Below are 24,278 nucleotides of genomic sequence, written 5' to 3' on the forward strand. Positions count from 1 at the left end.
TTGCATTTGTGAATTGAGTATCAAACTGTGCTCATAGATAATAGGGCTTTGACTCCGAACTTCGTTATTCGAATATAATTCGAATATTTAAAAAAAATAATATTCGAAAGAATATTAGGCAGCCCTTAATATTCAAACCATTATTTTGTTAAACCATTATTTCAAACCAATTAATTATTTTTTGTAAATGTGTTTGCTTGTTAACGTTGCTTTCAATTCAGATTCCGAGGCTTTTTCACGCCTCGTGAAGTTGTGAATCGCGAGCTCATTAGCAAGGCTATGGTAGAAGGCTGCATTGACTCTGCACTTAATACAACAGTCCATCATCAGCAGATGACGTGACACCCCAAATCATAACTGACTGTGGATATATTAAACTGGACTTCAAACGACTTGGATTCTGTGCCTCTCCACTCTTCCTCCACACTCTTGGGACCTCGATTGGACCCTGATATCCAAATGAAATGCAACATTTGTTTTTATGTGACAAGAGGAATTTGGACTACTGAGCAACCAAGGCCAGAGCCAGGATTTTTCAAATACCGACGTCAGGGGTGTCGCTTGGAATTTTGGGCACCCAAAATGCTAGGGGGTTGTTCTGAGCCCTCCCAGCCCCCCAAACAAAATTTTGAAAAATGAACCCTTTAAATTATAACTTCTGGTGCATTTTGTGGAAACAAATTGATCAATTAACATAAAATATATTTCATACATTATAGCATAAATCATGCTACTTTAGCAAAAGTAGCCTACACAAGACTAAACCATAGAGGGTTGAAATATAAACGGTATCAAGATAATTTTGCCAACAATGATGTACAACCATAAATTTTTTTCAGTTTATAAAATGTTTTGTTGATAACTTGAACCAACACATTTTTCCACAATATTCTATTTTTTTTAGATGCACCTGTATATCTCCAGAGCCTTGTCCAAAATTGGCTTTGGATATTTATACTAGATCCTGCTCAATCTGTTAGGAATGCTCTGCTTCTCATCAGCGTAGCGAATGCTGCATTTTACATTTGCAAGGACTGCAGAGCGTGTAGGCTACCTTCTGACAAAGTGTGTCACATCTTGACTCTCACTCACTTAGAGGGCCCTGCACCTATCATTTCCCTCTCTTCTCCTCCTCTTTCTCCTCAACTGCCTGATTTCTATCTCCTGTCTTGAATTTCTTAAAACAAGTCTCTAAATTACTGACCAATAATTGATATAATCTGACAATAGGGCCATGTCTAGGCCATGAGATAATATCAATCACAACATTAATTATCCATCCTATATAACATTAATATAGCTTGTTAGTTAACTGCATCTCCACTGAATTTCAAGATAAGATGTTCATTACAGGTTAGCATGTCATTGGTAGCCCTAATGCATCTTTTATTGTATTCAACCATTACCTACCTTGGTCGCGTTCATTAATTAGTTTAGGACACACGATAGCAGAGTCGACACCACTTTGGTTTTGACATGTCAGAGGTATCTGCAACGACGTGTCACGTGACGGTGCGTTGATGCAAGGATCATGGTCTCTCGGCTATTTGTACTTAATAAATGAAATGAAACTTGAAGAAAAAATACCGAGGACATGACCTCGGTGTCCTCTATGGTAGCTGCAGACTCCAGCCTCAGTCCACTCCTTGTCAAGTTCCCCCAAGTTCTTCAATTTGCTTTGCTTGACAATTATCTCAAAGCTGCAGTCATCCTTCTTGCTTGGACACCTTTTCCTACCACACTTTTCCCTTCAACTTTCTATGAATATGCTTTGATACACCACTCTGTGAACATCCTGGCCTTTCAGCAATGACCTTCTGTGGTTTACCCTCTTTGCGGAGGGTGTCAATGAGTGTCTTCTGGACAACTATCAAATCAGCAGTCTTTCCAATGATTGTGGTTATGTTTACTGAGCCGGACAGAGATAAAAGGCTCAGGAAACCAATATTTCTGTATTATAACAACTTTATTCTAATATTTTGAGAAGCTGTAAGCCATAACCGCTAAATCGACGCTAAAACAAAAAAAAAAAATCCAATCTATATGTAATGAATCTAAAATATATGAAAGATTCAGTTTTTAAAAATACATTATGGGAAAAAATGAACTCCACAATATTCAAATTTTTTGAAACCCACCTGTATATGGGTATACGAGATTTGCAAATTGTCACATTCTGTTTTTATTCACATTTTACACAATATCACAACTTTTTTCTGTGTTGGGGTTGTAGACTGATGGTCTTACAACTAACCTAGGCAACTAGGCATAAATACCTATCTTTAAAAGAAGAATAAGTTAATTTTATCCTTCAAATTTGTTTTCCAAGTTATACTCCTTTTAAAAAGAAGCATTGCAATTTATCTTTAAGTGTTCAAATGTTATTCAGCAGACACTCTAGACTGTTTAAACAAAATGCGTTGATTCTGAAAAGCTGTGTAGGACTACATTTTCCCCACACAGAAAATTGATCAGTAATCAATAAGGAAATCAAGAAAGAATTGGACCAACAAGCAGAATCAACAATGACATCAATATTGATCAAATCTAAATACTAATTAGGTGAGATAATTCACTCCCACATATTTGACTTCTGTCTTTCCCAATCCCACCTGATGACTACTATTTCCATTTAAGCGCTAAAACGGCACATAACTTGGGTGATACTTGGGTGAACGGCACATTACTTGGGTGAACTGATAATCAATTACATTTCTCTGATCATGTGGCCTCAGTCTAAAAGTCATATAGGTTTATCCGATACAATCTTCAGGAAGATCACAGTCTAGGCTCTTCTGTAATCTTCAGGGTCAGAGTGCCATTGTTCCCTGTTCTGAGTTTTTATTTCTATATCTGAATGGCTGGTGGTCTAGTATCTCTTGAGTATTTTCTGTTTTGACTTATTTTCTTTTATTATTATACATTTATTGCTTTTATTTTTTTCTGTGTTTTATTTATTATTTATCATTACCTCTAAGTTGTACTTGAATGTTTATGCCAAATCACATTTTAGGTGACTCTCAAAGGATGTTTGTAAAAACAAACTCTAACAAAGCAAAACAATGAACAAACTACTTTGAAAGCACTTAAAGGGATATTCCCCCATTTGGGTAATTACACTCATTTTCCACCTCCCCTCGAGTTAAACAACTGATTCTGGCAATACCACTTTTAGACCATTAGCATCTCGCCTGCTAGCATCACGTTTAAAAGAGACTAAGATTTCCGGTAATTTTCCCATTTAAAACTTGTCTTTTCTCAAGTTGGAACAGAAAATGAAACGTGCAGATTTTCTAGGCTGATTTTACATGGATGTATACTCTCATTCCGGCGTAATAATCCAGGAACGTTGCGAACGTAACATGGGCGCTGCAGCACAATATCACGCAGCACCTGAAAATAGTCCCCGTAGGCATTCCAGCAACAAGTTTGAGCTGCAGCAGATTATTACACCTGGGAAAATTACTGGAAATCTTAGTCACTTTTAAGCGTGACACTAGCAGGCGAGATGCTAATGGCCTAATCCAATTCAATGATCTATGCTAGGCTAGGGCTAAAAGTGGTATCGCCAGACTCAGAGAACGGCTGGATGAACTGGAGAAAGGTAAAAATCAATTGTTTAACTCGAGGGCAGGTGGAAATGATGGAATATCCCTTTAAATTACCATAATCTCTAAAACGATACACTTACAGTAATGCTTCAACTTTTTTCCTCTTACCGTGATGTCTTCAGGGAAGAGGTTATCACTAAAGGAGCCATCATCAAAGATCACCTCATAGAAGGTTGCCTTTGTCAGCTCCACTACTTCAGCTTGGTAATAGCGTCCATTCTTGTGTTTGCAGATTACTTGCTGGCCCTCCACCAAATCTTGGAGGGATACCTTGTTCCGCTGAAGGGAAATACAAATGGATGGTTGACGTTTTAGGGGGAAAAAAAGTTTTTGAAAAAAAAAAACCATTCAGATATTAGGCATGGAAATCACTTAGTCCTGTTGTACTGACTCTCCCATTCCCAAAAATATGTATGGTCTTTTAGATTTGGTGTTGGAATTTATATTTCTTCACTAATTTGTTGCATTAGTGACTAAAATTGTCCTATGGTGTGACAGGAAAATGATTGTGTGTAAAATTATAATGGTATTTTTGTATGTAAATTAAAGTATCATAATCTTCTTCCATTACTTCATTAACCCTTAGAACCCTAAGCTGTTTTTAGGGCATTTTCACTACCTTTATTCATAAGGATTTATTCTGGTCATTGTAAGTGCCACACACATATATTATATATTGTTTTTTTCAGGAGAGTTTAGGCTATTCAGATCATTTCATGTATTAATACTAGCATTGATTTTATTTTGATTTTTAAAGAATTAAAATATAAAAAGTGTATTATAAAAATTCTTATATTTCGACATGTATCTCACCACTGCAAGCTCACAGCTCTACATGCATTTCATGTGTGTGTAGGGCAGACTGTCCTGAATCGGGCAATATAATTGCCATGTTGGAGGGATACTCTGGGGCTGAGCAATTTACAGAAATATTTGCTGTGTGATTTACGGAAATAAATGCCATTTTTTATTTAGTGATGAAAAATGAACTTTCTGCGCTCCATATCTGTGACACGAACTGATCTGACCTGACTTGACCCGAGGTTGCGTGTTAGCCTGCGTGCCTGTGTGTATGCAGTCATAATAATTCTCAACTCTTTACTGCATTGCCATGAACAAAGTAAAGGCAAAAAAGGTGTTTATTTGTTGAACAAATTGGAATGCAATGTGAGCCTTGAATTGGATGCCATGCAGGAATTTGCTAGGATCTCAAAACCGGAATATGAACATGCTTTGCCATAGAGAAACACATGATAGCATTGGATTATAAACATGCTTTGCCAAGAACAGACAAAAACGTGGGGTAAGTCCAGCTATATGAAGTTATTATTTTGCTGTCACTTCGTCTGTTTTATAACCCAGAAGGATGTACTTGGTATCAAATGATAGCTCTGAGTCTCCTCTTTCATCTGACATGCGTGGCATATCTATGCGATCACGGGTCCGCGAGTAATTCAAACGAGAGTAATGAGTGTGCAGCGTTGGTTTGTGTACATGACGTTATTATTTTGCAGTCACTTCGTCTGATTTTATAAGCCAGAAGGATCGATAAACATGGTACCAATGGATAGCCCTGTGCCCCCTCTTTCATCTGATATGCTTGCCATATCGATGCGATCACGGGTTCGCGAGTAATTCAAACTAGAGTAATGTGTGTGCAGGTGAATGCAGAGAAGTATAGACTGTAAATATGATGCAATTTGATTTAATTTCATGATTTTTTTAAATTTTCATACTTGATCGTACAGACAAGTGTGTAGTCTCGTTGGAAAGCCCCACTTCTGCTCTGTCGTGCAATAAAGGTTTCATCTCGCTGCGATGAACCGTTCCGGAGCAATGTAACAGAGAAGAAAGGGTGTGTTTTTTGACGCACTTTGCGTCAATCGGGTTCTAAGGGTTAATATCTAACATTTCCTTGTGCAAATGTATTACATTTTACAGCATATTTCTCCATCAATACACAAAGTATGGCATTTATCCTCAATCTTTCAACAAACTTCATATTGTTATTATATTACCTTGATATAAAAGAAAGAACATGCTTGTGACTTTTGCTGACCCTATTTCCCATCTGTTCCATTGAGATTTGTATGATTTATACCCAAAAAAACTTTTTATTTTCATAATTTCTAATGGTGTCACGCTATATGATAAATCACACCACATAACAACACATTTAATGCAAAAAATGTGTATTATATGTATTTCATAAACAACAAAAGACAGTTTAAGACGGGCATATAACGCAAGGTTCACTGTTAAAACTGTGTAAAACAGAATGCCACCAAATATTGTATAGCACTTTTGTGGGATAAATCAAAACTAAGCTGAAAGAGGCTAAGGAGGAGTACAGAAGGAAGGTGGAACAGTAGTTGCAGGAGAACAACATGAAGGAGGCATGGGATGGAATGAAGACCATCACTGGCTTTAAGAAGAGCAGCAGCTCTGTGGAGGGAGATCTGGACAGGGCGAACCAGTTGAACCACTTCTACAATTGACTGCCCTGCTTCAGCTCCAATGGCAGTGGTCTGTCCACCACCCCCTGCTGACACTGCTGTTGCTTGCTTGCCTGCCCAACCCACACCTCACCCCCAGTGCAACACTCACCCCCACCATCACAGGCTATCGCACCCCTCCCCCACATGGTGACCACGAACAGTGTGGCAACAATGGCTTCAGTCAACAGCCATCAGTCTCCAGCCACCCGACAACCCCCTCAGACGCACCCCTCCCCTCCTCCCCCCCCATCATCACAGCAGATCAGGTCATAGGACAGCTGATGAAACTTTGCCCTAGGAAGGCAGCCGGGCCTGACAGACTGTGTCCAAGGCAGCTCAAGTAGTGATAAGCAAATGAAGCTTTGGTGAACCACTGAAAGACAGCAGTGTGAAGCTAGCGACACTAATTAAAAAAATCCAATATGGCCACCACATGTAGATTTTTCAACATAAAAGTCCTTACCTAAACCAGTATAACCAAAAATACTGGTTTACTTAAGGACTTTTATGTTGAAAAATGAATGTGTGACGGCCATCTTTTTTTTTCAGCTAGTGTCACTAGCTTCACACTGCAGTGGTTCAGTGGTTCACCAAAGCTTCATTTGCCCATCACTATGCTCAAGGTCTGTGCTGCTGAACTGGGGGAGTCACTGAAGCACATCTTCAACCTGAGTCTCCGTCTCGGACGAGTTCCAACACTGTGGAAGACATCATGTCTCACCCCCGTCCCTAAGAAGCCACACCCAAGTGAGCTTAATGACTATAGGCCTCTCACTCTAACTTCACACGTGATGAAGACAATGGAGTGACTGGTCTTATGTATACTCAGATCCCAGGTACGCCATGCACTAGACCCGCTACAGTTTGCATACCAGGAGAAAGTGGGCGTGGACGATGCCATCACTTATCTTCTACACAGGACACATTCTCACCTAGACAAGGGGAAAAGTGCTGTGAGAACCATGTTCTTTGATTTCTCAAGTGCTTTTAACACCATCCAACCCCTCAGACTGGGAGACAAGCTCTTGCAGATGGGTGTGGACGCTCACCTGGTATCCTGGATTACCTGACCGAGCGGCCACAGTACGTCAGACTGAAGAACTGTCTCTCTGACACTGTGATCAGCAGCACTGGAGCTCCACAAGGAACTGTGCTTTCTTCAGTCCTGTTCACCCTGTACACGTCTGACTTCTGCTACAACACTGAGTCATGCCACATGCAGAAGTTTTCTGACGATACTGAAATTGTGGGGTGTATCAGGGACGAGGAAGAGGAGGAGTACAGGAGCCTGGTGGAGGACTTTGTGCAATCTCAACCACCTTCAACTCAACACTGCGAAGACCAAGGAGATGGTGGAGGATTTCCGCAGGTCCAAGCCCGCTCTGCTACCAGTCTCCATTGATGGGGTCAATGTGGAGGTGGTAAACACCTACAAGTATCTGGGTTTACACCTGGACAATAAACTGGACTGGTCAGCCAATACTGAGGCACTCTACAAGAAAGGGCAGAGCAGGCTGTACTTCCTGAGGAGGCTGCGGTCCTTCAATGTGTGCAGCAAGCTCCTCAGGATGTTCTACCAGTCTGTTGTTGCCAGCATCCTGTTTTATGCTGTGGTATGCTGGGGAGGAAGCACAAAGAAGAAGGATGCTGGGTGACTAGACAGGCTGGTAAGGAAAGCTGGCTCTGTAGTGGGAGCTGAACTGGAGTGCATCACTTAAATATCTGATAAAAGGACCCTGAACAAACTGATCAACATTTTGGACAATGACTGTCATCCACTCCACAGCACTATTACGAAGCAGAAGACCTTGATCAGCTGGAGACTACGCTCACTATCATGCACAACTGACAGACTGAGAAAGTAATTTGTCCCCAGGGCCATTGAACTGTTCAATGCTTCACTTAAGGAAAGAGGAGCAGGGCTCCAGAGTGCGACCAATTTGGTCGCATATGCGACCTAATTTTTCAAAAGTGCGACTAAAAAAAATCGGTGCAACCAGCTATTCGAGAGAGGAATAAGTGTCCGCATTGAAACTCTACCTTTGGTTCAATAACAGACACATATGTGGCCAATATCGTGGTTTAAACAAATCACAGATAGTGAAGGGCGGGACCTCCCCTCTGATTGGCCGTGGCCCAGTGCCTGTGTGTAAATTTGAAAATGCGTGTGCTGCAGAGAGAGAGAGAGAGGGAGGTCAGAGACCCGTCAGATAAACAGAGGATGTAGTTGCATTACAGTGTGGTCACATAGGCCGAGATAAATGTCCCCTCTCCCCACTGCCTTTCAGCAGCTGGCAGCAGCAAACCGATCAGACGAGCCCGAGATGATGATCAAGTTTATCGTTGCCTACGATAGGCCTAGTGAAACTTCCCTTCAAGTTCAGTCCGAAATAATTATTCACCAGAAATATAGTTTAAATGTAAACCCGACGTACATGAATGCCACTTGCGCCAAATTTATAGGAGTCGTTGCAGATGAAAAGACGTCTTAAAATTGCGAACAATGCATACAAGGCCTTCGCGAACGACAGAGATACAGATATCGCCGAAAAGGAGTGCGTCATTGACCGCAGTTACATGCAGGGAGTAACCCGGTTTTCAACAGCAATATTCGTTTTGCGCGAGAGTTGTGTAAACTCATTCTGATGGCATCAATCAATTTAATCCGGTATTTGGCGCAAACCGAACATCGCTGCTACATTTAAAGCCCGAATATTCCATGCATGTATATAGTGGTCATTGTGTACGGTGAACTGAATGGACACATTTAGATCGAGCATGACAAGTCATTGCAATAGCATATAATAATAGGCCTACCATTTCGTTACTGCATTAACCATATTCTTATTGAAAATTTAAAAATACTAAAATTAAAAAGTAAATTGCATTGTGGGGCTGTCAAATGATTATTGCAATCATCATTGCAAAATCACATAAAAATCCCCCAGGCTACTTGGAACATCTCTTTAAATTGTGCTCAAATACATTTCTATGGAAGATGCTAGCATGGCGAGCTGGTTTAGCCAAGGCCTAAAGATTATGAATGATAGTATGTAAAACATTGAGCCATGAGATGTGCAGTTTGAAGCCCTTAAAGACATGCACTGTTAATTTACTCACTGTTATTTTTATTTAATACATCTTGAGATGTTTTAAGTTTAAATTTTAGCTCAGTGAAGCACTTAAAGCACCAACACTTCATTAAGTTACTTTTCTTGTAGAATTGTAAATCATAAGTCATAAGTCATAGGACAACCTATATAGGACAGTAATTAAGGAAAAAAAGTGAACCTGCTGCGGTGTTAAATGTGATGTGGTTGAAAATTTGGGTGCACCTAACTTTTGTGCTGGTGCACCTAAGAAAAAAAGTTAGGCGCACCAGTGCAAAAAGTTAGTCTGGAGCCCTGAGGAGAGATAGACTTCTCCACATAGTCTGTCTGCCTCTCCACCCTCTCCATGTTTGTGTACCGTCTGTCCACTAGCCACTTTTTACCACTGTCTTACTGCTACTACCACTGTTTGTGTGCTGTATTAGCACATATGCATAACCCCTCCCTCCATCCCACAGCTGGATTGTGGCCACACTTATACCTTTACTTAACATAGTTATATTTCTATAGTTTTTTTATATTACCTTGCCTACTCTCTTATATGTCCATATTTATTTTATGCTGGTCTCTAGACTTTATTCTTGCACTGTTGCACTGTTGGACTTACTCATTTGCACTATCACCATGACACTCACTCTCACAGAGCACCTTACCTCACTATGCACAGAGAATCACAGGCTCAGTCCCTGCCTCAGTCATTACAAGCGCCTCATGCTTAATCACCTACTATGTGGATACTGTTTTAGACTTGATTTAGATTTAGTGTTATTTAATATAATTTGTACTTTAGTATATTGTTTATCTTGTACTGTCCTTATTGCTTAGTTGTGTTTTTTTTATATTATATACTTTTAATTACTTTTTCTGCTGTTAGTGAATGTTGTGTGTGATGTCTGTATGGTACTGAGACCTCGAATTTCCCCTTGGGGATCAATAAAGTATCTTATCTCTCTCTCTCTCTCTCTCTCTCTCTCTCTCTCTCATTCATTCATTCATTCATTCATTCATTCTATCTATCTATCTATCTATCTATCTATCTATATAGCATTGCCGCGTGTACACACAGGGAATCCAGACTGTTTTCATTTGAGGTCCCCCAATGGTGGAACGACCTGCCAAGTGCCACCAAAGCAGGGGTGTCCCTCTCTGTTCAAGAAGCTCTTGAAGACCCAAATCTTCCAAGGATATCTCCTCTCTTAACACTTCTAACAATCTAACACACCTAACATGAACTTCCCTCTCTTCCCTCCTCTACCTCCTCTTCTACTTTGATTAGATTTTATAATGCTGCCACTCTTCTCTAGTAAAAGTATTGACAGATGCAGTAGTAATTCCTATCTAAAATCTCCACATGTACTGTGGCTTGAATGCTATTCTCTTTCTGTAAGTCGCTTTGGATAAAGGTGTCTGCTAAATGAATAAATGTAATGGGTTGCCCCAACCCTACTCCCTAACCTATATATGTACATTAGATTTGTAAAGCAGTATGTAAGAAGCTAAACAGATTAATGACACGGATGAAAGTGGACACTAATTTACCTCGATGGCCCAAGTGTTCTGCAGCAGAAAAACAGCCCTTGCACAGATCTCAACTCCTAGATCCCAGTCAGTTCACCAAATGGGAAAAATCCCATAAATAAAACGAAAAACTATGTGCCCGACAAAAGGGACACATTCGGAATTTAAGTTGTCTGGCCTTCCAATCACACCATGTTGAAAGCCTCAACAGCCTCCAGACAGGTGGCATTCTAGTTTTCTACTTAGTGCTATACTTGTTCATGCAATGAGATGAGGTTAATACACAAATGGTGCACATAAAATTAGTACAAAATGTTGGAGCTGTCCATCAGCATGGCTATCTCCTATATTGGCCAATTGTTATCTATATAACAATTATGGAAGCTTTGAATGTCACAAAAATGTCAAAAAATGTCATGGTTCACATGGATGGAAAGCTAGAATAAAAACACTAAGAACACTAAGAACAAAAGAACACTACCTCTGGGTGTGAAATACCCTTATGACGATGGCAGGTGATATATACTACAAAGGGCCAGTCATCAGGATACATGAGGACACCTGCGGCTTGGGCACAGGTTGGGTGGAAGGCAGTTGGACAACGACCATGTGAGCACTGTACACAGCAACCCATTGTCTTCTTGGTGAACTTTCTACAATAGTAACATTTCTACAGAATGGATACAGGAGAAGAGTTTTAGAACAGAGATCTAATGAACTGTAAAAAACCTGTAAAGTTTTTTTTATTACCAGTAATCACACTTATGTTCTGTCTAGACTGGCAGTTTCAAATTACAAATAATAATAATAATAAAAAAATGTATAAATTCTTACAATGCTTAATTTTCAGAAATATTGCATACAGGCTACACCTATATCCTATAACAACGATATCACTATTAGTCCAACAGCAAGGCAACAGAATTAATTATCACTGCATCTGTATTTTATACATTTGAGCGCAATGTGCTAATTGGCACAGCGCTCAGCAGAAATGGCTGTTGTTATTGTTGTAATGAGGAGAGGTGCATGAAGAGTGATGGATGAACTAAAGTCTGATTTAAAACCAATTTCAGAAATGATCATTACTAGTCATTACAAAATTGCTTGCAATTCTGCATTTCTGTGTGTCTGGGTCATTACCGTGTATTAAAGTTGAGCCTGCTGGGGTCTAGCAAAAGCCGTTTTTTCAGTTTTTCGGCGCTGACCCAGTTTAATGTCATATAATGCCGAATGGGCAGAAATGCCAGCATAATGTCTCCATGCACTGGATGACATTGAGCATTTTGTCATCAGCCATTGCTGATCCTAGCACTTACCACCTGTCTTGAACTGACACTCAACTGTTTAAAAACAGCACTCACTGATGCACTTATTCTTACTGTACTCTACCTTTTTTAAATTGTCATAAAATTGTTGAGAGAATTGCTTTAAAACTTAAACTGTTTAGCATGTTGTTAGTCGCTTTGGTTAAAAATGCGTCAGCCAAATGTAATGTAATTTTATGTGATTGCTAGGTCAAAAATTTATTTGCATAACAAAGTGTATTCATAATATGATTATATAATCATATTATAAAATATTATACTGTAAACAACTTGTTTCCATTCTAACAATGAGCATCTGTACAGAAATCAAAAGCAAATCGTATCATACGGTTTAAGATATAATTGCTTTTTCACCAAGCCTTCGTGTACATAGCCGGCTGTGTAATGGGTTCATCCTTGGCCCATACTACATCTTTGTTTGTAGCATAACTATGTTATGCTACAAACAAACCAACCGTAAATTACTAGTAAATTGTATTCATTAGCTGATTAAAATGCTGCAGAATCATACTCACAAGTTTAAACCTCTGCAAAGGGATCTTGCTGAGGTCAACAGGACCACGGTCTACCACGCTTACAAAGCGGGCTTCCAAAACTGCCACGGCACATAATACATGCACCCACCTTAACAGACAAAATGAATGGATAACATTGAAAGAAAAGAAAAAATTAACATGATAAATTAATACCTATGCATACCAGGCACACACAAAAGCATATAATTAAGTTCTAATGAACACTGAGGTGGGATGTTGTGAAATATTATCACCCTAATGTTGAAATGAGTCAAAGACAAACGTGAGACATGTTTTAGATCTTTAAAAAAATTAGCTTTTCAAACTCAAAGGCCCCGCCCCTTTGCCCCTACACTATATGGACAAAAGTATTTATTTCACCATTGAATTCATGCGTTTCACTCAGACTCACTGTCATAAGTGTATAAAATAATGCACTTAGTCATGCAGCCTACATGCACAAACATGTGAAAAAATGTATCAGTCTGAATAGTTCAGAGAATTCAAGCATCATAGGGTGCAAAAAAAGGTCCATAAAGACATGGTTGGATGGGTTTGGTGTGGAAGAACTTGACTGGCCCACAGAGCCCTGACTGACCTCAACCCAGCTTTCCCAGCCAACATCAGTGCCTGACCTCACAATTGTTCTTCTAGATGAATGGGGGAGATAACCCAACAGACACACTCCAAAATCTTCCCTGCAGAGTGGAAGCTGTTATAGGTATCCTATGCCTATAGATTAAAAATGGGATTTCATACAGGTGTCCCAATACTTTTGTCCATATAGTGCAATTTAACACAGTTCATATTCAAACAGATCATGGTGTGCTATGATTTGGACTGTGCTGAAAGTAGTACAAGCCCAAATCAGAAAAAGTTGGGATGTTGTGTAAAATGTGAACAAAAACAGAATGTGATAATCTGCAAATTTCTTAAACTCATATTTAGTTGCAAAAAGGACACAGACACCATATCAAATGTTGAAAATGACAATTTTGACTATTTCATGGAAAATATATGTTAATTTTGAATTTAATTCCAGCAACATGTTTCAAAAAAAGTTGTGACAGGAGTAACAAAATGCTGGAAAAGTTGTGTAATGATAAGGAAAACAAAAGGAGGAATGTTTCACAACAAATTAGGGGACTGGCAACACGACAAATATCATCCCAGAGAGGCAAGGTTTCTTAGAAGTAAAGATGTGGGGGTATTCATCACTCTGTGTAAACCTGTGTGCACAAAACTTAACCTAAATATTTGGGGAGTTCATCATCTACAGGACATAATATTATTAAAACATTCAGGGAATCCAGAGAAATCTTTGTAAACAAGGGAAAGAGCTGAAAAATTGGAATTGGATGGCCGTGGTCTTTTGGACCTGAGATGGCACTGCATTAAAACCAGACCTGTTTCCAGACCTGTCAATCAGCACGTTTTCATGCCGGGAATAAATCGTTTTGAATCAGTTTATTGCCCAAATTCCGTTTATGTCAATATTCCGTTTAACCTGTTTACAAGCAAGTAGAATGTCGCAACTGAAATCCTATATCCTATATCCTGTACCAATTCTTTTTGAAACATGTTGCTGGCATGAAATTCAAAATAAACAAATATTTTCCATGAAATAGTCCAAATTTTAATTTTCAACATTTAATGTGTTGTCTGTCCTTTCTGCTGCTAAATATGGGTTTATGAGACTGGTATTTTATCACATTCTGTTTTTATTTGCATTTTACACAACGTCCCAACTTTTTCTGATTTGGGGTTGAAATATTGTAGTGCTCCACAGCATAATGATTATCTGCGTCGCACTAAAGACTGTTTTGCTATTTGGAATTGTGGAGTGTCATAAAAGCTAGACTATGGAAATTTGACATAACCTGAGAATCCTCAGAGCCATTAATCATTGTATACAGTTATGAATGCATTATGAATATAGTTCTTGTGCACAGTGCTTGGACCCGTAACAATCAGAATAAATTAGGGTGACCAGACGTCCTGGTTTAACTGGGACAGTCCCGATTTTGAGTATCATGTCCCGAGTCCCGACAAAAGCCTTTCGAGGCACAAAAATGTCCCGGTTCACACCAACCACTATCAAAGTGTCCCGGTTGTCAGCGGGACATAGCCGGCGTGGTCTACCCCGATCATTAACTAAACCCACATAGAAAGACTAGCCTAGAGCGCCCAGCGTATGATTTTTATACAATGTGTGCGCATGTGTGTGTGTCCGTCAATCGTAGTGGTCTGCATAATCTTTGCAGCCAGAGTTACAATGTATCTCTGTAAACATTGTTGCAATGCCTCTTCATATCTGCCTTGTTTTAACGGTTAGGCTACACTACAATGCTGAAGAGAAAGTCATCACTCTCATATCTATGGCTGTGAGTTAAATGTTATCATGCATGTCTGGATAATGGGTGAGGAATGTTTAGGAGGCAAAAAGGACCTATTCTCTGACAAAGTGCGCAGAACTTGTGTATTTACATAACAATATTTAATACATTTTCCCAGGGGTGACACCCGTTTGGCCTAAACGCGAAATTGTCTGACCAGGCGCATGTTCACGTTTAACGCGGTCACGTGTCAAGTGTCTTGGTTTTAGTTCTGAGAAGTCTGGTCACCTTAGAATAAATATGAAAGGAGTCATGCCGCTTCCCTGCTTGCTTACACTCCAATAAATAACAGTTATAGAACGGTCACAACATGTTTCTGATAGTTTACATGCACAATCAGCTTGAGTACTTACTTGTTGTTATTGGCTCTTTTCAGGGCTCCTCCTCGTAAAGAACATAAACAACAATCCTATTGAGGAAATAAATGAAATGCTGTGTGGGTCATTCCATGAAACAGGTGCCTTTTCCATTATACATTGGTCAAAATTTTCATCAAAACTACATCAAGACATGAGCACCCTCCAAAAAAATCATATTTGCCCACCTCAGCCATAAATTCTCCCCCCCCGAAAACTAGCATAGTTAGCTAATCGGTACAGTCCAAGTGACATTATGAGAACAGCACTTAGCATTGCAAGCCTCAGGCAGTATCGATGGGCATGTTAGCTAAGGTTGCATTCGATCACAAGGGTCCTTACGCTGTATTCCCTACTCCCTGCACAGGGTCAGAGAATGTCTAATTAGGGGATAACTTTCACTCTCTGGAAACTTCCAGCTTCTGAACTGGTTGCAGTTCCTTCTCTGCTTCCACGTGAGGGCGCTCGCAGGCGAGTGCAGAATGAATGGAAGTCTATGGAGCTGTTGCTGTCAAAAATCTATTTTCTCGGGATATAATTTTTTGTCTAGTAATTTGAATAATGCATTCGAAAGGGGAGGCAAAGAAAATACACACTGCTGAGTATTATATTTTTTAAAGTCGCTTATTTGTTCTAAAAAGTTTTAAACATGTCAATGATGTCATTCATTAGCAGAATGCTAGCATGTTATGGGCAACAATGACCCAACCTGTAAGAAATCGAAAGGATATAAGTACTCTTTCATTCAACTTTCGAGCTATAATCCATATTGAACTTGCAGAAACTACAATAAAATCTGCGATTTTTCAACGACAATCAGGTGAAAGAGACATATTTATCAGTCTAGCTCCATAAACTCCCATTCATTTTGCATTCGCTCGCGATCATTGGAACTCTGGTGGAACTGCAACCAAATTTGGTACAATGGGGCTTAATAAGAAGTGAACAGGCTCTCCGTAGAAGGGCTCTGGTTATAGGCTACTGGTAGTGCGTGTTTGGGGGTTATGTTTTGTGCCAAGGCTGAAGTGCCAGTAAAGAAAGCATAGGCCTACAAAAGAACAATATACGACAGTCAGAAATATTTAATTCCAATCTTTGAGGGACTGATTCTTCTCCAATTCTGTCTCAGTCTTGAACACCTCCATGTGTAGGCTAAACTGGCTTTGAAGCAGAAGCAGATCTTGAAATGAGTAGTCTTCTTTTTTAGTTTATTGGCAGATTGAATTGTTCATTTCTTGCATACTGCCACCTGTACAAGAGTGTGTAGTGTTGAAGTCATTGACTGCAAGGTAATTCATTATTCATGAGGATGTCCAGAAAACCACGAGGGGGCACTAAATCTGCCAAAATGGAATGTTTTATTCTCCAGCCTAATTATAGGATTATAACTGGGCTTGTGAAATAACATCTGAGCATTTCTTAGACTGACCTAAGTTGTATACTTTCAGTGTTAACATCACAAAACAAGGTGAAATGCTCTGTTCATCCATTCACCCCTTTAAAGTGATGGGGTGTTAAGTCAAACTAGGGGATGCAAGAAAAATATGAAATATTTACCCCCAAAAAGATCAAGTATATTTCATTCTGAATATTACAAATGTTTGATAAGAATATAACATTTATGTGGTGATATTTTAGATGTAAATGTCATGTTGGTCAATCCGGGCATGGAAATGGTCATGGACTTGTGAAAAATGGTTAAAATAGTGTGATGCTCTTCAAGAATAGTATTTTCTTGTTAACAAGAACCCTTGATTATTGACTTTAGGCTTTAGAAACACACAAAAGGCTCTAGTTTGTGCCTTTTGCAGCTCATCAAATGCCTGAACGCAAATGGCACCCGCTTCATAGAATGACCCATGTGATACCCAGTGGTAAAAATAGCTGGAATTAGTTATCATCAAAACATCAACTTTAAAGGGCCACATCTCTTAGATCAGAAACTTTCAGGGATGCTAACCTGAGTAACTGCACTGGCTTCACAACGTGTGCACCTCCAACCATCCAAAGATGTGTCATTGGAAATGCCATAGCAACCTTAAGAACACATGTAGAAAAAGAAAGGTTTTAAAAAATTGCTGTTACATGTGCTCTTTAAATAAATTGACATTCACATTGACAATAATGGAATATATGATATGCTGCTTCTGAGTTAAAGGGGGAATATGCTATGGGCTTGCAAGCAAAGGGGCAGCATGCTAAAGCAACTGCATATGTTATAGAGATGCACTGATTGCAATTTTCTGGGCCAATTCCGATTTTCTATTTGTCATAGAGTTTGACCTGCCCAAACCGATTTTGGCCGATCTTTTCTTTAATAGAATATTTTAACATAGAAATTGAATCAACTTCTCAATAATGGAATGGTTGTTAAAAAATGAAACAAGTGAACAAACAGATTCTTCTTAAAGAATCTCACATCCCTTATCCATCTAAAAACACAAAAAGAAATCATGATACATTTGAACATGCTGCCACAGAACATATTTGCATATGCATTGAGGCTTAATGCATTTATGGGAGGGCGAGGGAAAAGTGGGAGTATTGCACAAACACAGGGGAGGGGCAGTGCTAATAGAGATTGATTAGGTATTCCGCTATATCAGAGAATGTCTCATAAGACGGACTCTGGCCATACATATAAAAACAGCGCACGACTGCTTTGCAATAAAAAAAACCTCTGCCTGTTAAAAGCAGGTGTAATCCAAATTCCGGTTAAATGAGTCAATTAGAAAAATTTTCAGAGACAGCTGAATCAGTATTCAGAGCATCAGTTTTCTTCATTGTAGGCTACTGTCAAAAGCAGCTTTAACTTTTGTTTATAATATTGTATTTTCACTTCCACAACATCCACTTTCCAGTCTGCAAGACTAGGGTATTAAGTCATAACCATAGTCTACATGCAGTAAATAGTTTGAGTATTTTTTAAGTGGAGTAGAACTACTAGGCCTACTCTGTATGTCGCTGCTTGTTGACATCTTATTATCATGTATGATCACTAAAATTGTATTCTTTTTAATGTCGCAATCGGTTAACTCCAAGTGCGCTTGTGGTTCAGCTGTGGGCACGTAATCTGCATTGTAGAGGGGCAGGGAAGGGTGGTGATGACAGCTGTTTATGTAATGAAGTGACATCATGCAAACTTGTTGTCTTCTTCACACATGCTGAAGAATTTCCGCGCACCACAAGAGTGCATTTGACTGGCATAAAATCGTCATCTCTCAAACTGACGGGCCGGTCGCCAATCATGGCCGATCACGTAAAAATCGGCCAATTCCAGTCATCAGCCAATCAATCGATGCATCTCTAATTTGTTATGTACTTTCTTGAAGTAATGCATTTAAAAAGCCAAACTTATCAAACCTGTTTTCATCAATTTGGCCTAAACAATGATACTAAAGCTGTTATCAGCATTAAAACACAGATATACACTTCCCATAAGTATAACATTCCATCTTTCTGAAGCAATCACATATGGGAACAATGTAATGTGTCTCTCAACACATTTTAAATTACCGTATTTTCCGGACTATAAGTCGCACCGGAGTATAAGTCGCACCAGTCAAAAAATGTGCCATGAAGAGGAAGAAAACATATATAATATAAATATATATGTTGCACCTGAGTCGCAGGACCAGCCAAACTATGAAAAAAAGTGTGACTTATACTCCGGAAAATACGGTACGGATTATTTTCTGAGTCTGAGTATGAAACTACTGACAAGGATTAGGAGGTGGGGGCTTACTAGCGTGGACTCGAACGCAACACTGCACACAGCTGACCAGGTGGCTGCTTCCATCCTCCTGTAGGTATGGGGTGGAGAGGTGACCTTCTGTGCTACCACTGGAGTTAAAGCACATTTCAGGGATCAAGGGCAAACTGCTTTGCCTCCACTCTCCTGGGCCCTTACTGTTACAATTTCTGTTGATGCCACTGCTGGTAAAATCACTCTAAAAGTCAGGAGACAAAAACACAAGAGGTTATCGTCATGCTGAAACTATGTCTGATCCATGAGAAGAATTCTTAAAACTTGATTAATGAATGCAATGGAGCAATTAAACCGAATTTAGAAACCCTTCCATTTTGTCAGGCCCTAAAGGTTAGAGCATGAAAAACAGATTACACTGGGGAAAAATCACACATTCTACAATAGTTCTCTTCATTTCATTTTAAACGTTCCTCAAGCTTTTCATCACTACACAATCAAGAGTATTCCGAGAAACAGCCTGGTTGTGGGTGATTAGTAACCAATTACAAACAAAGGCCGCTGCCATACCTGGTTGTATGTATAGAAGAGCGTGCAGATTGCACAATATGGGGGTTGCTGGCCCATGCGTTGATTGTATGATTGTTCTGCCTTTATGTTGTGGGGCTGGTGCTGCCACAGATTGGTGAGGAGACGAGTCCAAACCTCACCCTTTTCTGCATTGCTTTTCTCATTGTCCTGATTGGATGTCTCATCTGATGGTGCTGTGTAAGGTAGATTGAAATACATTTGTTAAACTATTAAAAAAAGATTTAAATAGCCAGAGGTGTGGGATATTGTCTACAATAATATCTCTTGTAGTGTTACACATGTGCAAGCTGACATTAAATATTTCTTAAACTGACCAGTCTACAACAGGGAAACGTATGGTTATTTACAGTATATAACCTTGGTTCTCTGAAGGAGCTAAAACCAAGACAGAAATTCCAATGTAGCATTCGGAATCTACACATGATACTACGTCAGTATGCAGATTTTCGGCAAAAATACCATAACATCGCCAGACTGAGTTACACTGAGGAGAACAGTCTTGGACACTGCCAATATTTGCACAGAATGCCTGGTATCGCACTACATTGTCATCACAACCCTTTCTGTCATTTGTACATTAAGTGGGTGCCCCCTTTGTGCTAAATGTTACAGTATGTTAAAAATTGAGAAACAGGGAATTTCTACATTGTGTTACTTTAAAGGAGTATTCAGGCATTTTTTCGCAGACCTCTTTTTCTTAAGGTCTGCCATTGGTCACAGAAGCACTGAGTCACCGAGTATTGTCGATACTAGGGCTGTACCGAAACACCAAACTCACGATTTGGTTTGTATCATGATTTTTGACCCATAACATTTAATAGCCTACCTTGGAACACCAGAGGATTAGAATATAATATTGTATATCTGTATTATTTTATATCCTGATATAAAAAGAGGGAATACTGAATTTCTGATATTCATGACAGGCTAATCTGCATAAAGTGTGCCTAGCCTAGGCCTACTATTTCTAGTATATAAGTATAAGGTATATATACTTTTTTGATCCCGTGAGGGAAATTTGGTCTCTGCATTTAACCCAATCAGTGAATTAATGAAACACAAACAGCACACAGTGAACACACAGTGAGGTGAAGCACACACTAATCCCGGCGCAGTGAGCTGCCTGCTACAATGGCGGCGCTCGGGGAGCAGTGAGGGGTTAAGTGCCTTACTCAAGGGCACTTCAGCCGCAGCCCACTGGTCGGGGCTGGAACCGGCAACCCTCCGGTTACAAGTCCAGAGTGCTAACCAGTGGGCCACGGCTGCCCCCGATTTCTATTACAACTCTACCTCTTTCATCCAGCTGTCTGGTTGAAACCTGGAAATATTGTAAACAAAGTATCGTAAAACCACCAATTACCAACCCTTTCGTTCGAAAATTCTAATACTTCAATTCTAATACTATTTTTAATACTTCAAAATAACATTTGAAAAATTAACCTTACATTTTTCAGTAGCCAGTTTGGTTCTTACCGGGGCTTTTACTGCCTGAAATATCCAATTTTGTTTACCACGCTCTGAGTTTAGTGCTGGGCTGGTGGGTGCCTATTTCCAACCTTTCTCACGGCACATCAACGGTTAGACCGAGAATTCTCGTCACAAATCAAAATTCCACTGAAGCTCCAAGCGGATTTGTACACGCAGCCTTACAACACTGTTTACAGCTCTTCGAGTCACGGTAAAATGTAATTTTTGGTACATAGCTAATTTAGATACACTTATGGTGTTGGTGCTTCTGCTGTCTTGGTTTGTATAGAAATGAATATTAAGTGACACATACACGTAAGAGGTTGGAAATACGGGACGGTTGCTAATAGGTGGCGTTCCTATAGAATAGTTGGCTAGCTTATCATTGTCTACTGGTTGGACTGTTCAGTTTCCCCATGTGTGTTTTAGCTAAGTTTCAAGGTAATACTTGTTCTCCTTGGGACAGGCCCTTTTGGGAAACATTGGTATTGAGATGATCAGTCAACTTGAATGCAAGAGTTTTAAACAAATGTGTGCAGCATGCTAATGATGCTAACTGGATTTAATAGTAATTTAGCTAGTCGTCTCTTATGCATCCTTGCTTTCACGATTGTGAATGTTTTATTTAGATTGTGCATGGAGAGTCGCATGTGTCCATTGAGCGAGCGAGGGAGAGCGGGGCAAAGAGAGGGGGTTTACTTCTATATTGTTTAGTGAAGTTGCACGCATAGTCTACAATGAAAGCAACGAGAGGTATGGAATTATTTGTTGGCTACCAGTAAGTTAGGCGGGAGATGTGTGTTGCTTATGCGGCCGCGTAAGCTGCAAAGCGCTGCGTGAAACACTAGAAAGGGTGTGTCACGATTCTGCGAATATCCCTTTAAGTGTGAAGTATATGAATATGAAGTGGAGTACATGACTGAAGTAACACATCCGGAAGTATAATTTGCTTCAAAAAATTACATTCATACCCTACTTCACAAGAATGCTCTTATTCCACTAACTTCTACCCAACTAACTATGACAATATTGTTAGTTTTAACAGGGTTAAACAGGGTTCAAGCTAAACAGGGGACAAGTTAAGTGTTGGTGAGCTCTTTTGGAAAAATCAAAAAGAGGGAGTTGAGGAGACAGACCAAGTAGTGTTCTCTCATCATGATCATTGGTGTTTTCTAGCATCAGAGGATGCTGATGAGGAAGCTTGCTGAGTTGATGGTGCTGGCTCTTCACTTTTTTCTTTTCCTCAATGCCTTTCAACTGCAACTAATAGGAAGAACAGGACTTCATTTTTAACTTCACGTTTCTAGAGAAATCATCAAACTGTATACTTATATCTTTTATAATGAGCTGACCTTGACTGGGCTTGTTTTTATTACTGTGTGTGTACTAGACTGCTCTGGTCCTTTGTTGGGCTTTTCCTCCAAGTTGATGTCAGTCTTTACACTGGCTGGTAAGTCAGATAATGGAGTCTTCTCTGAGTTGTGCTGATAACATGTGGCTGTCTGTATAGAATAGTTGTGCACCTGTAGGGCTTCACTGGAACTCAGAGTTCTGTGAAAGAGAAGACTTGCCACTCCTGGTTTTGAAACAGATCTGGGTAGGGCTGAGAGGGAATGCAGCACACTATCCGTTTCTTGGTTTCCAGCACTGGTTCTAACCAAGGGGATATTTAAACTTGTCTTCATAGCACACACAGGCAATTGTCTCTTTTCCATTTTATTCAGTGTAGTATCTTGAGGTAAATGCTCAGCTATTCCATGTTGCTCATCCAATTTGTGCTGACTGGTGAGGCATGTGTAGTCAGGTACACCTGAAATACATTAAAAAGAGAATGAGAGTGTGCTTTCCTAAGGACACAATAATGATTGTGTATGAAGCTTTTTCTCTTAAAGATAATATGTAAATTATGGCCTATAAAAATGAAAAAACATGGTATCTGCTCATTCATATTTGCAGGAAATACAAAATTCTGTGAGCTGACGAAATAAAAATTGCCGAGGACAAACAAGAACATAAATATAACTAGAATGCATTTTCAAGAAAATACAAAATGTGATGGAAGATGTATCTTCAGCAGTTGAAAGAGGGCATAGAAAAAAAATTGTAATCAGCCCAAGGACCCCTTGGCTGAGAGAGACACTGAGCACGGATCCCCACCCCCGCCCCACTCATATTCAAATTTGCCGTCAATGACCATCAACTCATTTGAATGTCACTCAGCAACTGTAGGATGAAAGAAAAATGTGCAGTGGTCTCTTAATTTTTTCCAGAGATATATCTTATATTGAGAACTAGGGACGTCACGATACCAAAAATTCAGTAGTCGGTGCCAATACCAGTAAAATTACACGATTCTCGATGACAAATTCGATACCACAGTAAAATAAAATCCCATGTGCTTAAACATGAACTTATTTATTAAAATATTTGTAAAATATCAAAATGCCATTTCTATAACAAACATACAGAGCATAACAGTATACAGTACAATGATTGGCCTTAGTGCAACAACTTAAGATTCATACATTCCAGAGGTATCATTTTTAATGGCTACTTTAACCCTGTCTTCACCAGTTCAAGTTTTTTTCTTTTTTTGTCTGAAGAAATTAAATTATCAATGTCATGTTGGTGTACATATGCAAGAAGAGAATATACAGCATCTAATTGCAACCATATCACATACACGTAATTAAATAAATTAAATTACTTTTTTTAATGAATTGTGCAAAAGAAACGTAGCCACGTAGCAATATTGAGATTTTAAAGGCTACTGCAATCTCGTCTGACGTCGGTTTTTATCAATTTTTGTTAATCCACTTCAGCCTGGCTCTGCCCACTTTGTGACCTAGGTCTGGCTACAGTGGATAGTTTGAGGATAGTTCAAAATCATAACTGAGATAAACACAGTCATTGTCTCAATTTACATTCCGGGGAACCAGCTAAACTGATGAAGACAGCACTGCAACGTTGGAGGACAGTACACATTGGTCGTAGTGTTATCCGTTTGTGTCGAAGTCTGAAATCATTCAGACTAAACCAGGTCTAGTGTTATCCAATTGCCTGCAGTGAGATTTTTAAATACATGCTTGTTGCCGCCCCACGAGTTGGGCCATTACATTGTTCGTGGCCAGACCCTTAATCTTTCTAGATTACCAGGGTCTGGATTTTCCAGGCTAAGATTT

General features: G+C 39.5%; 1 protein-coding gene across 1 annotated transcript in view; it reads right to left on the reverse strand.

Annotated features, from left to right (window-relative positions):
• Positions 1-24,278, reverse strand: part of kdm4ab (lysine (K)-specific demethylase 4A, genome duplicate b) — a 90,500-nt gene that overhangs the window by 11,083 nt on the left and 55,139 nt on the right. Inside the window, exons 11-19 of the mRNA XM_076264872.1 lie at positions 22,449-22,906; positions 22,233-22,359; positions 19,609-19,802; positions 19,078-19,282; positions 17,293-17,369; positions 15,330-15,385; positions 12,581-12,689; positions 11,219-11,407; positions 3,720-3,890 (exon numbers count right to left, since the gene is read on the reverse strand). Coding sequence (XP_076120987.1) covers positions 3,720-3,890; positions 11,219-11,407; positions 12,581-12,689; positions 15,330-15,385; positions 17,293-17,369; positions 19,078-19,282; positions 19,609-19,802; positions 22,233-22,359; positions 22,449-22,906 — 1,586 coding nt within the window. The remainder of the gene's footprint in view (positions 1-3,719; positions 3,891-11,218; positions 11,408-12,580; positions 12,690-15,329; positions 15,386-17,292; positions 17,370-19,077; positions 19,283-19,608; positions 19,803-22,232; positions 22,360-22,448; positions 22,907-24,278) is intronic.

Source organism: Alosa pseudoharengus, unplaced genomic scaffold, assembly GCF_046254945.1.
Source record: "Alosa pseudoharengus isolate Yale_2024_CS ecotype anadromous, Long Island Sound unplaced genomic scaffold, YU_APseudo_1.1 YU_APseudo_1.1_scf_4, whole genome shotgun sequence".
Lineage (NCBI taxonomy): Eukaryota > Metazoa > Chordata > Actinopteri > Clupeiformes > Clupeidae > Alosa > Alosa pseudoharengus.